General features: G+C 36.2%; 1 protein-coding gene across 1 annotated transcript in view; it reads left to right on the top strand.

Moving 5' to 3' along the window:
- The window catches only part of SCLT1 (sodium channel and clathrin linker 1), a 221,063-nt gene extending 207,356 nt beyond the window's left edge, over positions 1–13,707 (top strand). The window contains exons 18-20 of the mRNA XM_017849118.1: positions 6,672–6,750; positions 8,612–8,707; positions 13,162–13,707. Of these exons, the coding sequence (XP_017704607.1) occupies positions 6,672–6,750; positions 8,612–8,707; positions 13,162–13,224 (238 nt within the window). The 3' untranslated portion in view covers positions 13,225–13,707. The remainder of the gene's footprint in view (positions 1–6,671; positions 6,751–8,611; positions 8,708–13,161) is intronic.
- The last annotated feature ends 5,543 nt before the right edge of the window (positions 13,708–19,250 follow it).

The raw sequence follows: 19,250 nt of genomic DNA, 5'->3' as shown, positions 1-19,250 counted from the left end.
ACTGTGAAACTTTCTGGAAAGTCTTATTTAATGTTTATCCTAAATTACTTGTGATACAGGGAACTCTCGATTATTTTCTCTAATGAAGGGAAAATGTCTTGTAGATAACAAAGAGTCGAATCATCCTCCTGGGTGTTTCCTTTATCCCTGCAGTGAAACATCCTGACAGAGAAATAAGAAGTTACAAAGTACTGACAGGAAGGCTCTAGGAAAGTCTCAGGGGATAGAGTTGGTGAAATCACTTTTCTCTTCACCCTTTAATACCTTCTAAAATTTCATTTGGAAGAAAACTGTAAGGTTGAAAGAAATGCTTGAATGAAAAATAAGCTTCTCTTAGCCACTTCAGTTTCTTTGGAGAAAGAAGAATATAAATAAGTCTAAATAAACACCAGTAGTCTTTATCTAAAATATGGTTTTCTGATAAATTCCTCAGTAAATCTTGAACAAACAAGGATTAAAATGTTCTAACTGCTATATTTTCTATAATTTAGAAAATTAGAACTTTTCTAATTTTAGAAAATTGGAAATTTAGCCATAAATCAGCAAATATGGTAATGGCCACATAACATTTTGGTCAACGATGAACCACATATATAACAGTGGTCTCGTAAGATTATAAAGGAGATGAAAAATTCCTGTTGCATAGTGACATCATAGCTGTCATAGTGTCTTCATGCAATGCATTACTCAGGGGTTTATGGCGATGCTAAACAAAACGACTGCACTGCCAGCTTATAAAAGCATAGCATATGCAATTATGTATAGTATAGTACATGATACTTGATCATCAACAGCTATGTTACTGGTCTATGTGTTTACTCTACTGTACTTTTTATTATCTAAGAGCATACTCCTACAGGTTTTTTTTAAGTTAACTGTAAAACAGCCTTAGGCAAGTCCTTCAAGAGATGTATTCCAGAGGGAGGCGTTGCTATCAAAGGATATGATGGCGCCATGTGTGTTATTACTCCTGAAGACCTTCCAGTGGGACAAGATGTACAGGTGGAAGACACTGATACTGATAATCCTGACCCTGTGCAGGCATCATCTAATGTGTATGTTGGTGTCTTTGTTTTTAACAAAAAACTCAAAAGAATAAGGATATAGAGAAAAAATATTTTTGCACAGCTGTACTTTTGTGTTTAGAGTCAAAAGTTAAAAAATTAAAATTTTATAAAGTAAAAGTTACAGTAGGCTAAGATTAATTTAGTGTTGAAGAAAAAATGTTTTTATAAATTTAGTGTAGCCTCAGTATACAGTGTTTGTAAAGTCTACAGTAGTGTAAAATAATGTCCTAGGCCTTCCCATTCACTCTGCACTCACTCACTGACTCACCCATAGCAACTTCCAGTCGTGCAAGCTCCATCTATGGTAAATACCCATACAGATGTACCATTTTTTATCTTTTATACAATATTTTACTGTACATTTTCTATGTGTAGATACACGAATACTTACACTGTTAAAATTGTTTACAGTCTTCAGTACAGTAACATGCTGTACAGGTTTGGACCCTAGGAGCAGTAGGCTATACTATTAATATTTTACGTAGGTTTGTAGTAGACTTTACCATCTAGGTTTGTGTTGTACACTCTGTGATGTTCATACAACAATAAAATTAATGATAAATTTCTCAGAATGTATTCCCATTATTAAGTGATACATGACTCCATTTGGATGTGTAAAGCAGTATGGTAGATATTGTGGAAACTAAAAATAATCCTTCTTTTAAAAGTTTCTGCTGTGTACGGTGGCTCACAACTGTAATCCCAGCACTTTGGGAAGCTGAGGTAGGAGGCTGTCTTGAGCCCATGAGTTTGAGACCAACCAGGACAACATAATGAAACATCATCTCTATAAAACATAAGATTAGCCAGGCATGGTGGTGCATGCCTGTAGTCCCAGCTGCTTGGGAGGCTGAGGTGGGAGGATCACTTGAGCCCAGAAGGTCAAGGCTGCAGTAAACCATTATTATACCGCTGCACTCCAGCCTGGGCAATAGAGTGAGACCCCATCTCAAAACAACCAAAAAAGTTCCTATTCCATTTAGGAGAATGTATGTATGTATGTGTGTGTACATATATGTATATATATATACACATATATGTAAAGCACTAGCATTATAATACAGGATTGATAAATCTCTCATACATAAAATAAGTATTTAATATCATAAAGATTTGATGTGTAAAGAAAACTGTCTGGATTAAAATGAATGGAAAGGAGACCTGAAAAGAAGGGAGACAAGGGTGCAGTCTTAAGGAATGGGAAGAATTGTAATGGGAAATCTGGAAAACACAATCTAAAAAATGACATAAACCTGATCCTGAGGTAATACATATGCAGTTTGTTTTCGAAACAGTGAGAGCCCAGCTGAAGTGTGGAAGGTTCCTATTGGGGATAAGGTTGGAGATAAGTTACACAAAATTTTGGAGGATCTTATGAAATTCTCAGGAATTTGGACTATTTTGTCCAATAGCTGAGAGCCATTGAAGAGTATAGCTCAAGGAAGCAAATTATTAAAGTGGTGTTTTGGAAAGAGAAACATGCTAGAGATACATGGTTTAGAGAGGGAAACCCACTGTATTGGTTGAGTGCATTCATATGCCCTGTGGTAGAGTACTTTACATATATGGTTTCACTTGGTACTGAGAAACCCAAGCAGCTTGTTATTACAATAAATCTAAGAATTAAGTTCTAAGAACTTGAATTGGGATGGTAACACTGGGTAGAAATGAAAAATAGATGCAAGAGACCTATCAAAGAGAGAGTCTCTTTCGGGGTAAATGAGACGTTGCATTTAAGACAAAGTGAGAAGCTGGGCGCAGTGGCTCGTGCCTGTAATCCCAGCACTTTCGGAGGCCGAGGTGGGTGGATCATCTGAGGTCAGGGGTTTGATACCAGCCTGGCCAACATGGTGATACCCTATCTCTACTAAAAATACAAAAATTAGTTGGGCCTGGTGGTGGGTGCCTGTAATCTCAGCTACTGGTGAGGCTGGGGGAGGAGAATTACTTGAACCGGGGGAGGTGGAGGTTGCAGTGAGCTGAGATCATGCCACTGCACTCCAGCCTGGGAGACAGAGCGAGACTGTCTCACAAAAAAAAGAAGGACAAAGTGAGAAATAGGAGTTGTCTTTAAACTTTTTAACCTAGACACCTAGGGCAGAGATGTCAGTATAAAAACTGAGCAGCAGGATGAGAAGTAGATTTGTGAGACAATGCAAAAAGCTTGATATTGGGCTTGTTAAGTTTGAGTTTAAGACTGGACTTTTAGGGAAGAAGTCTGAAGTAAAAATTTAATTGTTAGGTTTCCAAGTATATAAATTTTCATATTCCTAGAAGGCCTAATACACATACACACACACATATACTCTCTGCGTGCGTGTGTGTGTGTGTGTGTGTGTGTGTGTGTGTGTGTTATTCAACGAACTTTCATTATTTACCTTCCATGTTGCAGTATAGGGCAGTGGTTAAGAGCACAGACTTTGGAATCAAAGGGCCAAGTTGTTTTTAATCTTGACTCTACAGCTGACAAGCAGCCAGATGCGTTGGCTCACGCCTGTAATCCTAACACTTCAGGAGGCCAAGGCGGAAGGACTGCTTGAGCCCAGGAGTTCTAGATCAACCTGGGCAATAATATGGCAAAACCCTGTCTCTACAAAAAATACAAAAAAACTAGCCGGGCATGATGGCATGCACCTGTAGGCTCAGCTACTTAGGAGGCTGAGGCAAGAGGACCACCTGAGCCTGGGAGGTGGAGGCTGCAGTGAGCCGTGATTATGCCACTACACTGTGGCCTGGGTGACAGAGTGAGACCCTGTCTCAAAAAACAAACAAAAAAACCTGACAAGCTATGTGACCCTAGGCATGTTACTTATTTTTTAAATTTCTGTCTTTTAATTTTCTCATATGTAAAAATGGGGATTTCAGGGCTGGGTGTGGTGGCTCACTCCTGTAATCTCAACACTTTGGGAGGCCGAGGAGGGCAGATCACGAGGTCAGGAGATCGAGACCATCCTGGCTAATACGGTGAAACCTCATCTCTACTAAAAATACAAAAATTAGCCGGGCGTGGTGGCGGGCACCTGTATTCCCAGCTACTTGGGAGGCTGAGGCAGGAGAATGGCATGAGCCTGGGAGGCAGAGCTTGCAGTGAGCCGAGATTGCACCACTGCACTCCAGCCTGGGCGACAGAGCAAGACTCCATCTCAAAAAAAAAGGGGGGGGGGGATTTCATATATTAGTCATGCAAACTAAATATTAAATTAATTTATGAAAGCACCTACAACAGTGTCTGGCACATTGTAAGCAAATACTGTGGAAATGTTTGCTCTTATTATCATCATCACATCATTTTCACTATTATTTGCCAAGCTTTGTTGAGTACAAAGATGAGTAACAAAGTTGCTCACCATCCAATGGGGGAGACAGAGCTTGACATATAAAGAGATAAATATTTACGTGGATTAAGGGTAACTTAAAGTATATTTTCATTTAATGATTTGTGTCTTTGTGATCTTAAATATTGTGGAAAATTATTACTATCCATCATTCAGATTATCTTGAGTAAGAACTGAAGAATAGTTTAGGCATGAAATTATACAAGTAGGTGTTTTCCTGAAAAGGTTTTGTGTAAACTGAATGTTGGCTAACTTTATAAATGTGATCATTGTTTTGTCTCAATCTCAGTTATACTCACAATTTGTTTTTCATCAGCACTAATATATATAACTTTTACCTTTAATTACATTTGACCTAGAAGACTGGCCACTAGTCATTTTGTTTATCATTCTTTAGTTGGTTTTTTTTTTTTTATGTTGTTGGGGGGATGGTTGGGCAATAATTTTAAGCTGCACAAGATACTTTAAAGTAAGCATAATAATTTGTTATATTTTGTTATTATCACTCAAAGCTAAAACAATATATTTGGCTTCGTCTGTCATGGAATTGATGATAGATACTCAAACTCCTCATAGTCAGTGAACCTGTATTTATGAAATCACTGAGTTAGAATAACCAATCTCCCTCGTAGTCTGTCAGTTCTATGATGACAACAACTATGTTTGCCACCACATACCTTGCACCTGGCCTGTAACGAATGTTCAGTAACTATTTATATAATTGAATAGTGGATGGCATTGCTTTTTGTTTTATATACTTATAACAGATTACTTGCTATTTTTAACAACTATTCACTCATCAATAGGACACTTGAGAGGCTTACCAAATTTTTAGGCTGTTTGCTGGCTCCTTTGAAAAAAAATCAAAGCTGAAGTTATTTTGGAAGAGCTAATCTGTTGATTGATTTCACAAGCACAAATAAGGTCAAAGGATAAAAGCCAATACTGAATCAAGAATTTCACCTGAGCCAAATCCAAATTAATTCTCTACTTGGAAATAATGATAAAGAAATCATCCATAACCATCCATAACCCTAAAAGTTCACACACAGTGTGATGTGAAGAAAAGCTTTGAATGTCATTGATTCATTATATGTAACACTCACAAATTTATCTGATCTTTGTTCAGATTAAGTTATTTTTAATGCTACATTGTATGTACCCTTAACCTGAAACTCTTGAAGTGACTTTTGACTAAAAGCAATATAATACTTATATGTTGAACAACAACAAAGAAGACAGTTCTGTGCATAAGATAATTTTAGCTAATGAAGCATAAATGATATGAATGAGTAAAATACAGTACATTTACAACCAAAACATAAATAAGAATTCTAACTGTACTGCACTGAAGTGATACTGGAGTAATTAATGTTGCCTTAAATTTCTAAGAGTTGAACTCCTCTAAAAAGCACTGTATATGAATCTTACAAATGCATACTAAGGCTGGGCATGGTGGCTCATGCCTGTAATCCCAGCACTTTGGGAGGCCGAGGAGGGCAGGTTGCTTGAGCTCAGGAGTTTGAGACCAACCTGGGCAACATGGTGAAAACCCATCTCTACTAAAATACAAAAAATTAGGCAGGCGTGGTGGTGCACACCTGTAGTCCCAGCTACTCGGGAGGCTGAAGCACGAGAATCACTTGAGCCTGGGAGGCAGAGGTTGCAGTGAGCCAAGGTCATGCCACTGCACTTCAGTTTGGGCTACAGAGTGAGACTCCGTCTCATTAAAAAAAAAAAAAAACACACACACATACTATAGCTAAGAAGCACAGTAGCTTATGAGATTTTGTAGTAATAAATACTGTATCTTTTTGATATGAGTATGCCTTTATTTTAGTGTCTAATAGTATCTCAAAATAATATTGAAGATACTTTTGTACTTTTAAAATATGTGTTTTTATTTTGCTTTTTTTAGTTTGGCAAAATATACATAACAAAATTTACCATTTTAATTGTGATAAAATTTTTTAAGTTATGATAAAATACACATAAAACTTACCACCTTAACTATTTTTAAGTGTACAATTCAATAGTGTTACATATATACACATTGTTGTGCAACTAATCTCTAGAATATATGTGTATTTTATTAAAAAGAAATAAATGAGTCCTTTGAGATATGGTCTATTAGTAAGTGACTTTATTTTGCACATGAAGATGATATTTTTGTTCAAATCATGAACATGTATCTTGCTAATAAAGATTCTTTTTTCTATTTGGAACAATTATATTAATGGATTTTTTGGTGCTGTCTTTTGATTAATAGGAGTGAGCTGAGTCGACAGAAACTTCATACCCAAGAGCTGCTTTCTCAGCTGGAAATGGCAAATGAAAAGGTAGTTGAGGTAAGATAATGACTCCCCTGGGAAGTGCTTTCTGCTGCAGCTTGATACACATGTTATAGAATTTTACCTGAGCCAAATCCAAATTATTTCTCTACTTGGAAATAACAATACAGAAATCATCCATAACCCTAAAAGCCGACACGCAATATAATGGGAATAAAAGCTTTGAACGTCAGTGATTCATCATATGTAAATAATAAAAGGTAGAGCTCTTATTTCTGTTTTACCAATAGAACTTTTGTAGTATTTCAGAGAATGTATTAGGATCCCCTTCATTCTTATGCATCTCTAAAATTATTTTTTAACCCAGTCATCTTTTTTCCATTTTAATCCATCCCCAAAGACACATCACACAAAAAATACTTTTGCCTACTGTAGTATATTAAAATATATTTAGATTTATGCCTTAGAACTAAATATAGCAAGAGTTCAAGTTTTTTTCCTTGAGGTGTTCAAAAAGTAAATAATTTTTTGGATTATGATTGGGGCTTTTTAGATCTCTTCATTTGATGTTCATCTTCATTTGATGTTCTAACTTCAAATGTTTGTTGGAATTTCCCCGAGTATATGGTCTACTCCATCTTTGTGGTCTACTATAGGAACTATAGTGAAATCATTACTCCTAAGCATCGTGGCATTATGAATTGATATGAGCCATTTAGAAATTATTTAAGGAATAGCCACTAAAATAATCTTTCAGGTAGCTCCCACTTCCAGATGTCTATTCTGATGAAGTAATTTACAATACAGAAAAATTTAAAAGAAGATATTCAGTACAGTAAGTTTCTGATTCTTCATAGAAAATGTGTTTTTCTAACTCTTCCTGATTAGGCTTGTATTATTATCTCATTCAGATAAGTGCCAGAAAAACTGTTTAACAATTCTAGTTGTACAAAAATATTTTTTCAGATGTACTATAACCAGGCTAGTAAGTATGGAGACAGCTAATCCGTTTTTTAATTGATAAATTATTTGGACTTGTCTGCATGACAGTATGTTGTGACAGCTTGGTATTCATGATGCCTGTATAGTTCTTGCCATAACAAAGTATTAGAAACTGGGTGCCTTAAACAACAGAAAATAATTGTCTCTTAGTTCCAGAGGCTAGAAGTCCAAAATTGAGGTGTTGACATTGTTGGTTCCTTCTGAGAACTGTGAGGTAGAATCTGTTTCATGCCTTTCTCCCAGCTTCTGGTAGCCTCAGACATTCCTTGACATGTAGATTGTGTTCTCTCTGTGTTCAACTTGTCTTTCCTTTGTACGTGTATGTCTCTGTGTCCAAATTTCCCCTTTTATGAAGACATCAGTCATATGGATTATGGTCCACCCTAGTGATCTCATCTCAACTTGATCATCTGCAAGGACTCTATTTCCAAACAAGGTCATATTCACAGGTACTGGGGGTTAGGACACAATTCAACCCATGACAGTACCTAATAGTTGTGTTGACCCTAATAGACGCTGGAGTATGCAGATGTCTCGGGGAACATACAGAAACAGTTCATCCCAACCCTGCTAAAGCTCTGGTTGTAAGGCCCGGCAGTCTGTGTTTTCACAGTCCAGGTGATTCTGAAGCAGTGATCTTCACAAATTGAAAGTCTTGTTCTTCTGAGCCATTTTGCTTTGAGATTTGTTAATTCACTTTCTTTGCTGGCATGTGGGAGAAAGAAAACCATTTATTAAGAATGTAAAGCCAAGTTTTATTTTAAAGTTCATAACTTGAAAAAATGTAAATTTTGAGATATTATTATTTGTATTTTATAAGTGGTAAAATGATGTCCAGATTTTTCATTGATTATTCCACAAAACATCTCCATGTCACATATGGATTTCTAACTTGTTTTCTATTTCCCCTTAATAGAATGAAAAGCTAATTCTAGAGCATCGAGAAAAAGCCAATAGACTTCAAAGGCGTCTGAGTCAGGCAGAAGAGAGAGCTGCTTCAGCTTCCCAGCAGGTAGGGAGCATCCTCTTATCCCTAGATAATAAACAGTTCAAAGATAAGATAAGTTTTTTAGAAGTTCCCAGAGAACTTAATAGTTTATTTTTACTAGATTAACATATTTTAAAATTAATCCCTTTAATATGTGAGGTTGAAAAAGTAAACACTGGAAACAAAAATAAGCTCTGCGTGGTGGTTCACAACTGTAGCGCCAGCAATTTGGGAGGCCTAGGCAGGAGGATCACTTGAGGCCAGGAATTCAAGACCAGCCTGTGAAACATGGCAATGCCTTTTCTGTACAAAAAATTTTAAAAATTAGCCAAGTATAGTGGTGCATACCTGTGGTTCCAACTACTCGGAAGGCTGAGGCAGGAGGATGGCTTGGGCCCAAGAAGTCGAAGCTGCAGTGAGCCATGCTTCTACCACTGCACTCCAGCCTGGTGGACAGAGTGAGACCCTGTCTCAACCAAAAAAAAAAAGAAAGAAAAGAAATATACTGTCTTAACTATCATAACCTCTAGCCACAGGCCACTATTTATATTTAAATTAATTTAAATTAAATAAAATTTAAAATTGAGATCCTCAGTCATACTAGTCAGATTTGAAGTGCTCAATAGCTGTATGTAGCTAGGGCTATCGCATTGGACAGTGTAGATATGGAACATTTCTGTCATAACAAAAAGTTCTGTTATACAACACTGCTCTAGAATTATATTCTGTCTAAAACTAGGCAGATATTCACTAACAGATTTGAAAGTAGATAATATTGCTTTGAAAGTAATATTTCAAATTCTCTGCCTTTGTTTTTATTTTACTTTTCAGTGGAAAAATAATTCCTTGGCTTACAGGTTAATTTACTTAATGCATATTTTCATATGACCAAAGAAATCTAAAATACAATATAAAAGTTGTCCAGTGGGAAATAGAGTAGAAAATGCAGAATATCAATGAAATACTAAGGGATAATTTCTCTTAATACACACACATCATATAAAGGAAGTGCGCCCTTGATTATAAAGTAGGAGCAATAGTCCCTCTTATGAGGAACAAAATGAGACCAGTTCAGTGATTATAAAGATAGACTAGAAACAGACAGTTGAAATGGATGGATACATAGGGCAGGCAAGAAAGCAAAAACAAATCAAATTACTATATTATTAATTATATTTGCTTATAAATGTATTATTTCAATCAAAATTAATATTCTTAACTACTACGGCATTTTATACATAGTAAAGCCACTCTGCTTGCTGAATTCAGTTTATGTTCATGATATTTACAGATTTTTTAAAATCTACTTCTGTTATGAACATGGCATGCCACTTAAAGAAAATTTAGTAATGATTTATCCTTCTGTTCCTCTCCCTCTTGAAAGTAATTACAGCCTTGTCAAATAATTTTTATGTCTGATGAAGTTATAAATTAACTAATGGGTTAGCCAATTATTTAAGAACATATTTAGGTTATAAGGTAACAGAAGTTAGGTGCACTGGACAGTATCTGGAGAGTATGTGTTTTGGTGTTAGGCAAATCCCTTAGTGCCATTTAGTGCCATTAAGTAGTCATGTGACTTTGGGCAATTTCAACTCCTCTAAGCCTCAGTTTCCTCATGTTTAATATAGGATAATAACACCTCCCTCATATGGTTATTAAAGGATCAAAAGAATTAACACATGTAAAGCATTTCCCTTAGTGATAAGTAGATATTTAGAAGGATATGTAAGAAATTAAATTTCTATATCATAATCCTTAAAGCTTCTCATTTACCTTTTTTAAGGCAAGTGGCAAAGAAAATGTCTACGTAAAATCAGCTACCTTGAGTTCTATAGTAAAAACGGTACAATTACAGGACATTAACTATATAACCAGTTAGCATCTAGATTAGTTCCCCCCGAAAAAATTAAACCTAAACAGTCTAGTACTGATGTTTCTTCTGTTGTTTAAACTCTCCAATGGGAAAGACTCCACCATTCTTTTAAGTAACCTTTTTGAAATGTTTTGTCAGTAACCACTTCACGAATTGTTCTGTAACAAATCTTTCCCTAAGCTTTTATCCTTCCCTTCTGTTCCTATTTGAAGATGGAAGGTAATCATTTGGCACTTTCCCCTTACCCAAAAAGGAATTTCTTCCCTGGAGTTAATATTTGTTCTGTTTTATATGAGTCCAGGTGATCAACTTTGTTTGTAAGATGTACATTTTATTTTTTTAATTTTTATATTTGCCCTCTCTGAATCTTCTAATTTTCCTATAAAAACTAAAAAAGTGCTATTAGAAATAATGTCCTACTAAATGCATGATATTAACAAAATGAAGAAAATTTAAAAATTATTATCGTCTCTGATACATCACACTTACCATAGTGCAGTGCAGCATCGTGTTACTGTTTCAGTACAAGCCCTGAATCATGCTGATTCACTTTGCTCTAAATGTGCTTTTCTGATTAACTTTCTCTACATGTTATTCATCCATTCTAAGTGTATCACTCTAAATGGTTGAATGCCATACTGTGATCTTTCAACATACAAGTGTTTTAAATCAGTGTGGTGAAGCCTTTCAATGCAAGAACACAAAACCTAGAAGCAAAGAAAAAAAATAATAAATATGTTCACAGTTTCAAATTTCTGTATCAGAAAAAGTCATAAAGTCAGTGACAAACTGAGAAAAATATGTATCCCATATATGAGAAAAGGCTAATGCCCTAAATACATACGAAGGATGCCTACGTTTTCAAAAAATGCTACAGTCCAGTAGACAAATATATAAAGGAAGTTTATGGAGAAAGAAGGACAGATGGCTTTTAAACATTTAAAAAGATGTTCACCCTCACCTATAAGACAAATACAAATTTAAACTGTAATCACATCATTTTTCACTTATCAGATCATGAAGTTTGGAAGTGCATTGTGCTGACACTCTCACCATTATTGATATAAGCACATGTTGGTACAGTCTCCAGAGCACAGTTTGGCAGTATCTTTCAAAAACTGTAAATGTATGTAACCTTTGACCCATACTTGCACCTGGAAACATTTTTGCCAGGAAGCAAACATGTAAAATGCTGATTGAAGCATTGTCTGTCATTTTAAAAGATTAAAAACCATACAAATACCCAACAATAGCAGACTAGTTAAATTATGGAGTATTCATACAGAGGAATAGTTCGCAGCTATTAAGAAGAATAAAGTATAATAGGCCTAATATAGAGCTATTTCTAAGGTAGATAATTTAGAAGAAAAGAAAACAAGATGAAAAGTGTTTATAATTCTTTCATCATTTTTTAAATAAAAGGAAAGAAGAAATACATATATTCTCATTTAAAATATTTCTGGAAGCATACTTTACTGGAAATACTGGTTGTATCTGGAGAGGGGTCTATGGAATGAAAGACAGCAATGGGAACGAGACTTCCTTTATGCTGTCTACGGTTTCGTACTGTTCGATCTTTTTTTTACCATGTGTATATATTATCAATTCCTACTAACATGTAAAGATTATTTTTCTATTAGACTTTCCTTGTTAAGATCTATCATCACTTTATTATCAGCCTTGCATTGTGTTGGCTCACATGAGTCTGTGTTTTAGAAACTTTCTCTTTTTCTTTTTTTTGAGACGGAGTCTTGCTCTGTCGCCCAGGCTGGAGTGCAGTGGCCGGATCTCAGCTCAGTGCAAGCTCCGCCTCCCAGGTTTACGCCATTCTCCTGCCTCAGCCCCCCGAGTAGCTGGGACTACAGGCGCCCGCCACCTCGCCGGGCTAGTTTTTTGTATTTTTTTAGTAGAGACGGGGTTTCACCGTGTTCGCCAGGATGGTCTCGATGTCCTGACCTCGTGATCCGCCCGTCTCGGCCTCCCACAGTGCTGGGATTACAGGCTTGAGCCACCGCGCCGGGCCTTAGATACTTTCTTGATTAACTTTCATCTAGATGCTTTTCATCCATCTGGAATATGTTTTACAATTCTAAGCATATCAACCCTGAGCTATCGAATGTCTTATTTGACCTGCATTTCTCTAATGGAATAGACATTTTAAAGTTTTAAGAGTAAAATAGATATTAATTTTAAAATGATCACTGACTGGGCACAGAGGCTTACACCTATAATCCCAGTACTTTGAGACCAAGGTGGGTGGATTGCTTGAGCCCAGGAGTTCAAGGCTGGTCTGGTCAATGTAGTGAGACCCTGTCTCTGAAAAAAATTAAAATTAACCAGGCATAGTGACTACTGAAGAGACTGAAGCAGAAGGATCACTTGACCCTGGGAGGTCAAGGCTACAGTGAGCTGTGATTGTACCACTGTACTCCAGCCTGGGCAACAGAGCAAGACTGCCTCAAAAAGAAAAAGATCATTTACAAAACCCTTTCCAATAAGACCGTTTTCAGTACTTATAGGTTGTGATGCATTCTACTTTGTATTAATCTAAGGTTTTCCACAGAAAAAGTAACTACTTACCGATTGTTTATTTTAATTGCAGCTCAGTGTGATTACAGTGCAGAGAAGAAAAGCAGCCTCCCTGATGAATCTGGAAAATATTTAAAAATATTCATAGTTCATTCACAGAACTTTAGAGTTGGGAAAGCAGTTGGACTAGAAGTGTATTGAAATGGTAAAGCCTGCAGAGTATAATAGTTAAGGCTTGTGTTATTTTGCATAAGTATTGTTATTCTGTTTTGAGGGTTATTGGAAAACAGAGCAGTGACCACTTCCTGTAAGTAAAGAAAATATAATCCTATATTGAGCCTCAGTGGAGAATAAACCAGCCGAGAAGAACTCATTGCCTTCATCAATGTGTCTGTTTTTTAATTCCTCCTTTTCCCTTGAAAGGCTATAATAATTTTCAAACTATGCAAATTTCTCTTTCATAAGAAAGAGTTTTTAAGAAAATTCTAGAATTTAATATTTCAGTTTCCAAGATTTGAAAATTTTACATCTAATTGTTCCTTCTAACTCATTTTTAAAGTTCCTAAGTATCCATTTTATTATGAACTCATAAATGTAATAAATTGTGCACTTTCTAAAACAATGCTGTCATGTATTTTAATGTATGATTGTAGTGCTTCATTTTTAACTTACAGTTTTCAGTATTTATGAAACTTGATATTTAAGAATTTGGAAGAAGTTTTTTACATGTTACTTAAAGCAATACTAATCAAATGGAGATCTTAGGTGCTGAGACTGCATAACATTGAACTATTGAAGTCCTACTGATCTTCATAGATACATGTACCTATTCTCTGGTTTGAACTTAGTGCACCCTGGTTTCTGTCGGTTAAAGCAGAGAGGTTTGCATCTGGATAACCAATCAGGAGACTGCTGCAGTTGTCCAGATAAAAGATAATGAGTTTGAGTTGAAGGTGACATGAAAACATTCATGTGTAGATATTCAACCATCAGTCAGAAATTTAGTACTGGTGCTAACAGTTAAGACAGTCATAGGAATCTTTTTTTATTATTATTATCATATTTTAAGTTCTAGGGTAAATGTGCGGAAGGTGCAGGTTTGTTACGTAGGTATACATGTGCCATGGTGGATTGCTGCATCCATCAACCCGTTATCTACATTAGGTATTTCTCCTAATGTAGCTACCCTTGGGGCCTTCCATGATGTGAATAGCAGTCTCTTCAGCCTCCTCCCACACTTTTCTTCCCCTCCATTTCTTGTGCTCTGACTTTGATGGCCTTCTTTACTTCCATCAATATATAATCCTCCCTCCCAATACAGAGTCTCTGCAGGTACCTTTTTTTTTTTTGAGACAGAGTCTTGCTCAATCACCCAGGCTGGAATACAGAGGCATGATCTCAGCTCACTGCAACCTCCGCCTCCCAGGTTCAAGCCATTCTCCTGCCTCAGCCTCCCAAGTAGCTGGGATTACAGGCACCCACCACCACACCCACTAATTTTTCTGTTTTTAATAGAGACGGGGTTTCACCGTCTTGGCAAGGCTGGTCTCGAACTCCTGACCTCAGGTGATCTGCCTGCCTTGGCCTCCCAAAGTGCTGGGATTTCAGGCCTCAGCCACTGTGTCTGGCATCTGCATGTACTTTTTTATTTATACACTTTTCAGATCTCTACTCAAATATCAGTTCCTCAGAGGCCTTCCCTAGCCTCAAAAAGATCCCCTTGTTATATTGCTCATAATAGCGCACTGTAGTTTTCCTTCAAAGCACTTATCAATATTTGTAATTAACTCTTTTTGGAATATTTTCTTTCATATCATCTTCTCCCCAACAGAGTACAAGCTCTCTAAGAGTAAGACCACATGTATTCTCATTCATTTTATCCCTAGCACCCAATATAGTCCCTGGCACATGGAGGGTATTCAATAACTGCTTTTTCAACAACTGAGTTTTGAAGAACAGGACCTGAAGGAATGTCTTTATTTGTTGAACGAGCTCACGAAGATGAGTCAATATAGGAGACTAAATAGGAGCAATGAGAGGGTGATAACAAAGAGACTCCAACATGATAAACCACTCAAGGAAGGCACATGGTTGCTAGTATCAAATGCAATGATGAGACCAAATCATACCCATATGGCAGTTAAATGGTAATCAGATTGGAGGCACATAGCTTATTTTCATTTCTTAAGAAATTTTTCGTTTGATTCTTTAAATTCCTTCCCAGGTCATTCACAGACTAATTTCCATGTTGTAAGAGTTATGTTCATATTCATATTTATAGAACATAGAATATATTTTTAGACAATTTTAGGGATGTTAGAATTTTGTGTCTGACAAAAGTTTGAGACTGTAGAAGAAAGCGCTTCAGAAACTAACACTCTAGCAAATGGAATGTAAGTATTATATTATTATACGTTTTCAAAAAATCTAACTTTCCATATGTATTTTTTCAAGGTGAAATTTCGGAATAGACATACTTCCTCCAAACTTTGGCCTCAGGCGACTACTGTTGACATTCTGATAACCCATCTTCTCTTGGATCTCCTTGCGTACTTAGATATTCTCCAAGAGAAGAATAGGCTGCTAATATGCAGATAATATGCCTTTCTGACCTCTGTTGAATTTGAACAGGCTTAAGCTATGTTTAGCAACAGAACTAAACTTGATGGTTTTTTTCTTTTCAGAAAAGTTTGTTAATAATTTCCAATGTAGGCCAGTTGCGGTGGCTGAGGCCTGGAATCCCAGCACTTTGGGAGGCCAAGGCGGGTGGATCACGGGGTCAGGATATAGAGACCATCCTGGCTAACACGGTGAAACCCCATCTCTACTAAATATGCAAAAAATTAGGGCCTGGTGGCAGGCACCTGTAGTCCCAGCTACTCGGGAGGCTGAGGCAGGAGAATGGTGTGAACCCGGGAGGTGGAGCTTGCAGTGAGCTGAGATCTCACCACTGCACTGCAGCCTGGGTGACAGAGCGAGACTCCATCTCAAAAAAAATAATAACAATAATAATTTCCAATGTAAAAATGTAGTGGAGTTTTTAACACTTCTCATATAGGTCAGTCTTCATTTATAAATGATACAAACAATATCATTTATTCTGTGAACTGTATTTTACTATACAGGAGAAATGAGTAGGAAAGAGAGGTAAGAAGTGCATAGATCTGCTATTGAGGACAACACAGCTAGTTCATTTTATTTATTCATGTTTCTTGATTGTTTCTCCATGAAGAAGAAAGGAGATACGATTACCTCTTCTTCCCTTTGTATACAAATATGCAAACTAGGGCAGGCAACAATCTTCTAATTTCTTCTCTGGTGTGAGAATTATAACTACCCCACACATGGGAAAACATTAGCAACAATTCAGTCACTCATTAAGTCTGCAAATATTAAATATTTCATAGCTACAGAGTCTTGCCAAACCAACTCTCAAATCAAGAAAGAGTGAAAAAACACTTTAAACATTTTACTATAAATTCTGTTCTTTAACCATAATGTCTTATATCATCTTTTCAAAATAAATTTGTAATGAACTTTTTTGCAAAATTTTATCAAAATAATTAAATTTGTCTAGTGATTACCTAAAACATACATATATACACATAAACATGTAGACAGAGAGATTGCAGTACCCTGAGGTTGCAAATAAAAACCTGTCCCTTACCATCCCTTAAACCTTAGAAAAATATGTGGCTTTGGGGACAAAGCCATATATTTATATGAGGAAGAAAAATATGCTTAGATAATAAAAGTCATAGGACAGAAAGGCATCTTAAAAGAAATTTTTTACAACACTGGTATCCTCTAGCTCAAGAATTCACCGCAAAACACTCACACGTGTTCCACGTTCTCATAGGTGCCCCCCATGTGTGGTATTTGCCTATGTGTAAGCAGACAACTTACTAGATCTCCAGAGAATAGATATGGCTTCAAACTATGTACCCTTTGTCTTCTCCCTACCCCAAGAAGATTCTGAAACATAGTTTCTTAGGAAATCATGCTTAGAGGGTCACTGTAGTTAGTGATTCATTGAAATATACATATGTAATATTTTTCAGTGTTTAGGATGAGGAAAAAATATGAATTACTATTCTATAGTTTATTCTATAGCTATTCTGTAGAACTTATTCCATAGTTTACACTTCCATTAATGCAGCTTAAAATTATATTAGCTTTTTTGGAGGGAAAGTTGAATCACATTGTTGGACAGATATTGAGCATGTTGTCAACTAAAATCCTAAGTCTTTTTCAAAGGTTTTGTTGCTAAGCCAAATCTTTGCCTAAATACAAGACTAGTTATTTATCCCTATTAAATTTAATTAAATTATTAGAAACTGCTGAGGTCATTTCAGCTCCTAATTCTGTTAACTCGTTTGATAGCTCTACAATAGGGGCCATGTCTGTCTTTGTTTACTGCTATATTTCTTGCACCACAGACAATTTTTGATTTACAGTGAATGCTAGCCACACATTTGATAAACATGCTACCCATATTTTCATTTGAACCATTGAAAAAAAGAAGAGAAACAGACAGATTGAAATATAGACAGTCTCAGAGCATACCGAGCACCACCTCCCTTAAATGTGTAGCTGATCAGCACATGTCAGATGTAGTAATTCAACCTGGTTTTAATCTGGCCCATATGGCTGCTTGTGCACTATCATAAGAACATCAAGAAAGATCCAGCCTTCTGTCAAGCAAAAGTTCATTTATGCCACACTAGTCATATTCTCCAGATGTAATCCAGTAATCCTGTCCAAAATGAAAAGTAAGTTAGCCTTCTTAGTAAATCCATGTAGCATCCTAGTGATCACAGCAGGTTCCTTTTATGTTTGTTAAAACTCTTCAGTTCATTTGATAAGGCATTATGGAAGTTTTCATTCAATGTTTTCATTCTATGGCAGCACAGTCCTTTTATCAATGAAAAAGCTATCAGAGCATAATATAAAGTATAAGGAAACCTTTAATATTTATATCTAGGAGGATTAAAAGTGAGACGATCTTTCATTTAAACTACTCTATGGGATAAAGGAGAATAAGAGAAGTTATAAGCATATTTCTTCAAATAACTAAAACAATCCATTGGAGAGTTTCTCTGGATTATGGTAACATGCTTATGTGTATTAATAATGTCTATTTGTTGAGCATCTGTCATATGCTATGCATCATGCTAACATTTTGCATTATTATCTCATATAGTCCGACAGCCCTTCTAGGTAGGTGTTATTTCCTTTCCAAAGAGATGAGGTATAGTCAAAGTTAAGTCATTTGCTCGGGGTCACATAGCTGGCAGGTGGCACAGCTGGATTTCAGACCAGATCTGGTCAACACTAGAATTGTACTGTTGTGCAACATTGTATCTTTAGAGTTTGAGGAATCTATAATTTTGACACCTCTCCCATTTGCTGACAGTGATTCAAAAATAACCTTTATAGGTTCTCCAAGTGTCATGGGATGTAATTCATCTGGGTTAGGAGGCTTGAACTACTGTAAACATCTAGATGCTGTCATATAAGTGCTTCACACATTCTAGACTTCAAGTGACCCTCATGATTTTACCTGTGTCCACTCTGTCCTTGCAGTTCAAGGATCAGCATTCTTGATTGAATATATAGATGCCAAATAGGTTTCGAAAAATTGTACTTCCACTTTTTCATTCATCAACCTTAAAACAAGTCTGAGCTATGAGCCTCTTTTTTTGTTTTAATTCCTTCTCTGACTGGCACTACCCAAAAAGCTCTTTTGGTTTTCAGATGATGTATATATACCTAAAAACTTGCTACAAAAAAGTATCTTCATATCGAGTGGTATTTGGTGAATTTTTCAGACCTGAAAAGAAATTGGCCACAACCTAAATGTAAGTAGTAGAAAAAAATAGATGGAAGCAAAGGAAGTTATAGTAATTAGCTTAATACCTCCTTTGCAAGTTTCCAGATTTCTTCAATGAGTGATGACAGTTTCACCAATTTTAATCGACCAAAAAAATGTTAAATTGTGTTTAGTTATTGTAAAGTGATATAATGTATAATTGCCTTTCAGAGTGTGATATTTTAAAGCATGGAGTTTGAAAGGTATTTACTTAGAGTACTTGAGACTAGTTGAGGCAAAGATTTCATCACAAGCATTTGATATAAAAAAGAGAAGCTCCAAGGATGGAA

This window comes from Rhinopithecus bieti, unplaced genomic scaffold (genome assembly GCF_001698545.2).
Source record: "Rhinopithecus bieti isolate Rb0 unplaced genomic scaffold, ASM169854v2 scaffold_32092, whole genome shotgun sequence".
Classification (NCBI taxonomy): domain Eukaryota; kingdom Metazoa; phylum Chordata; class Mammalia; order Primates; family Cercopithecidae; genus Rhinopithecus; species Rhinopithecus bieti.
The sequence above is the reverse complement of the archived record's forward strand: the minus strand, read 5'-3'. Positions and strand labels throughout refer to the sequence as shown.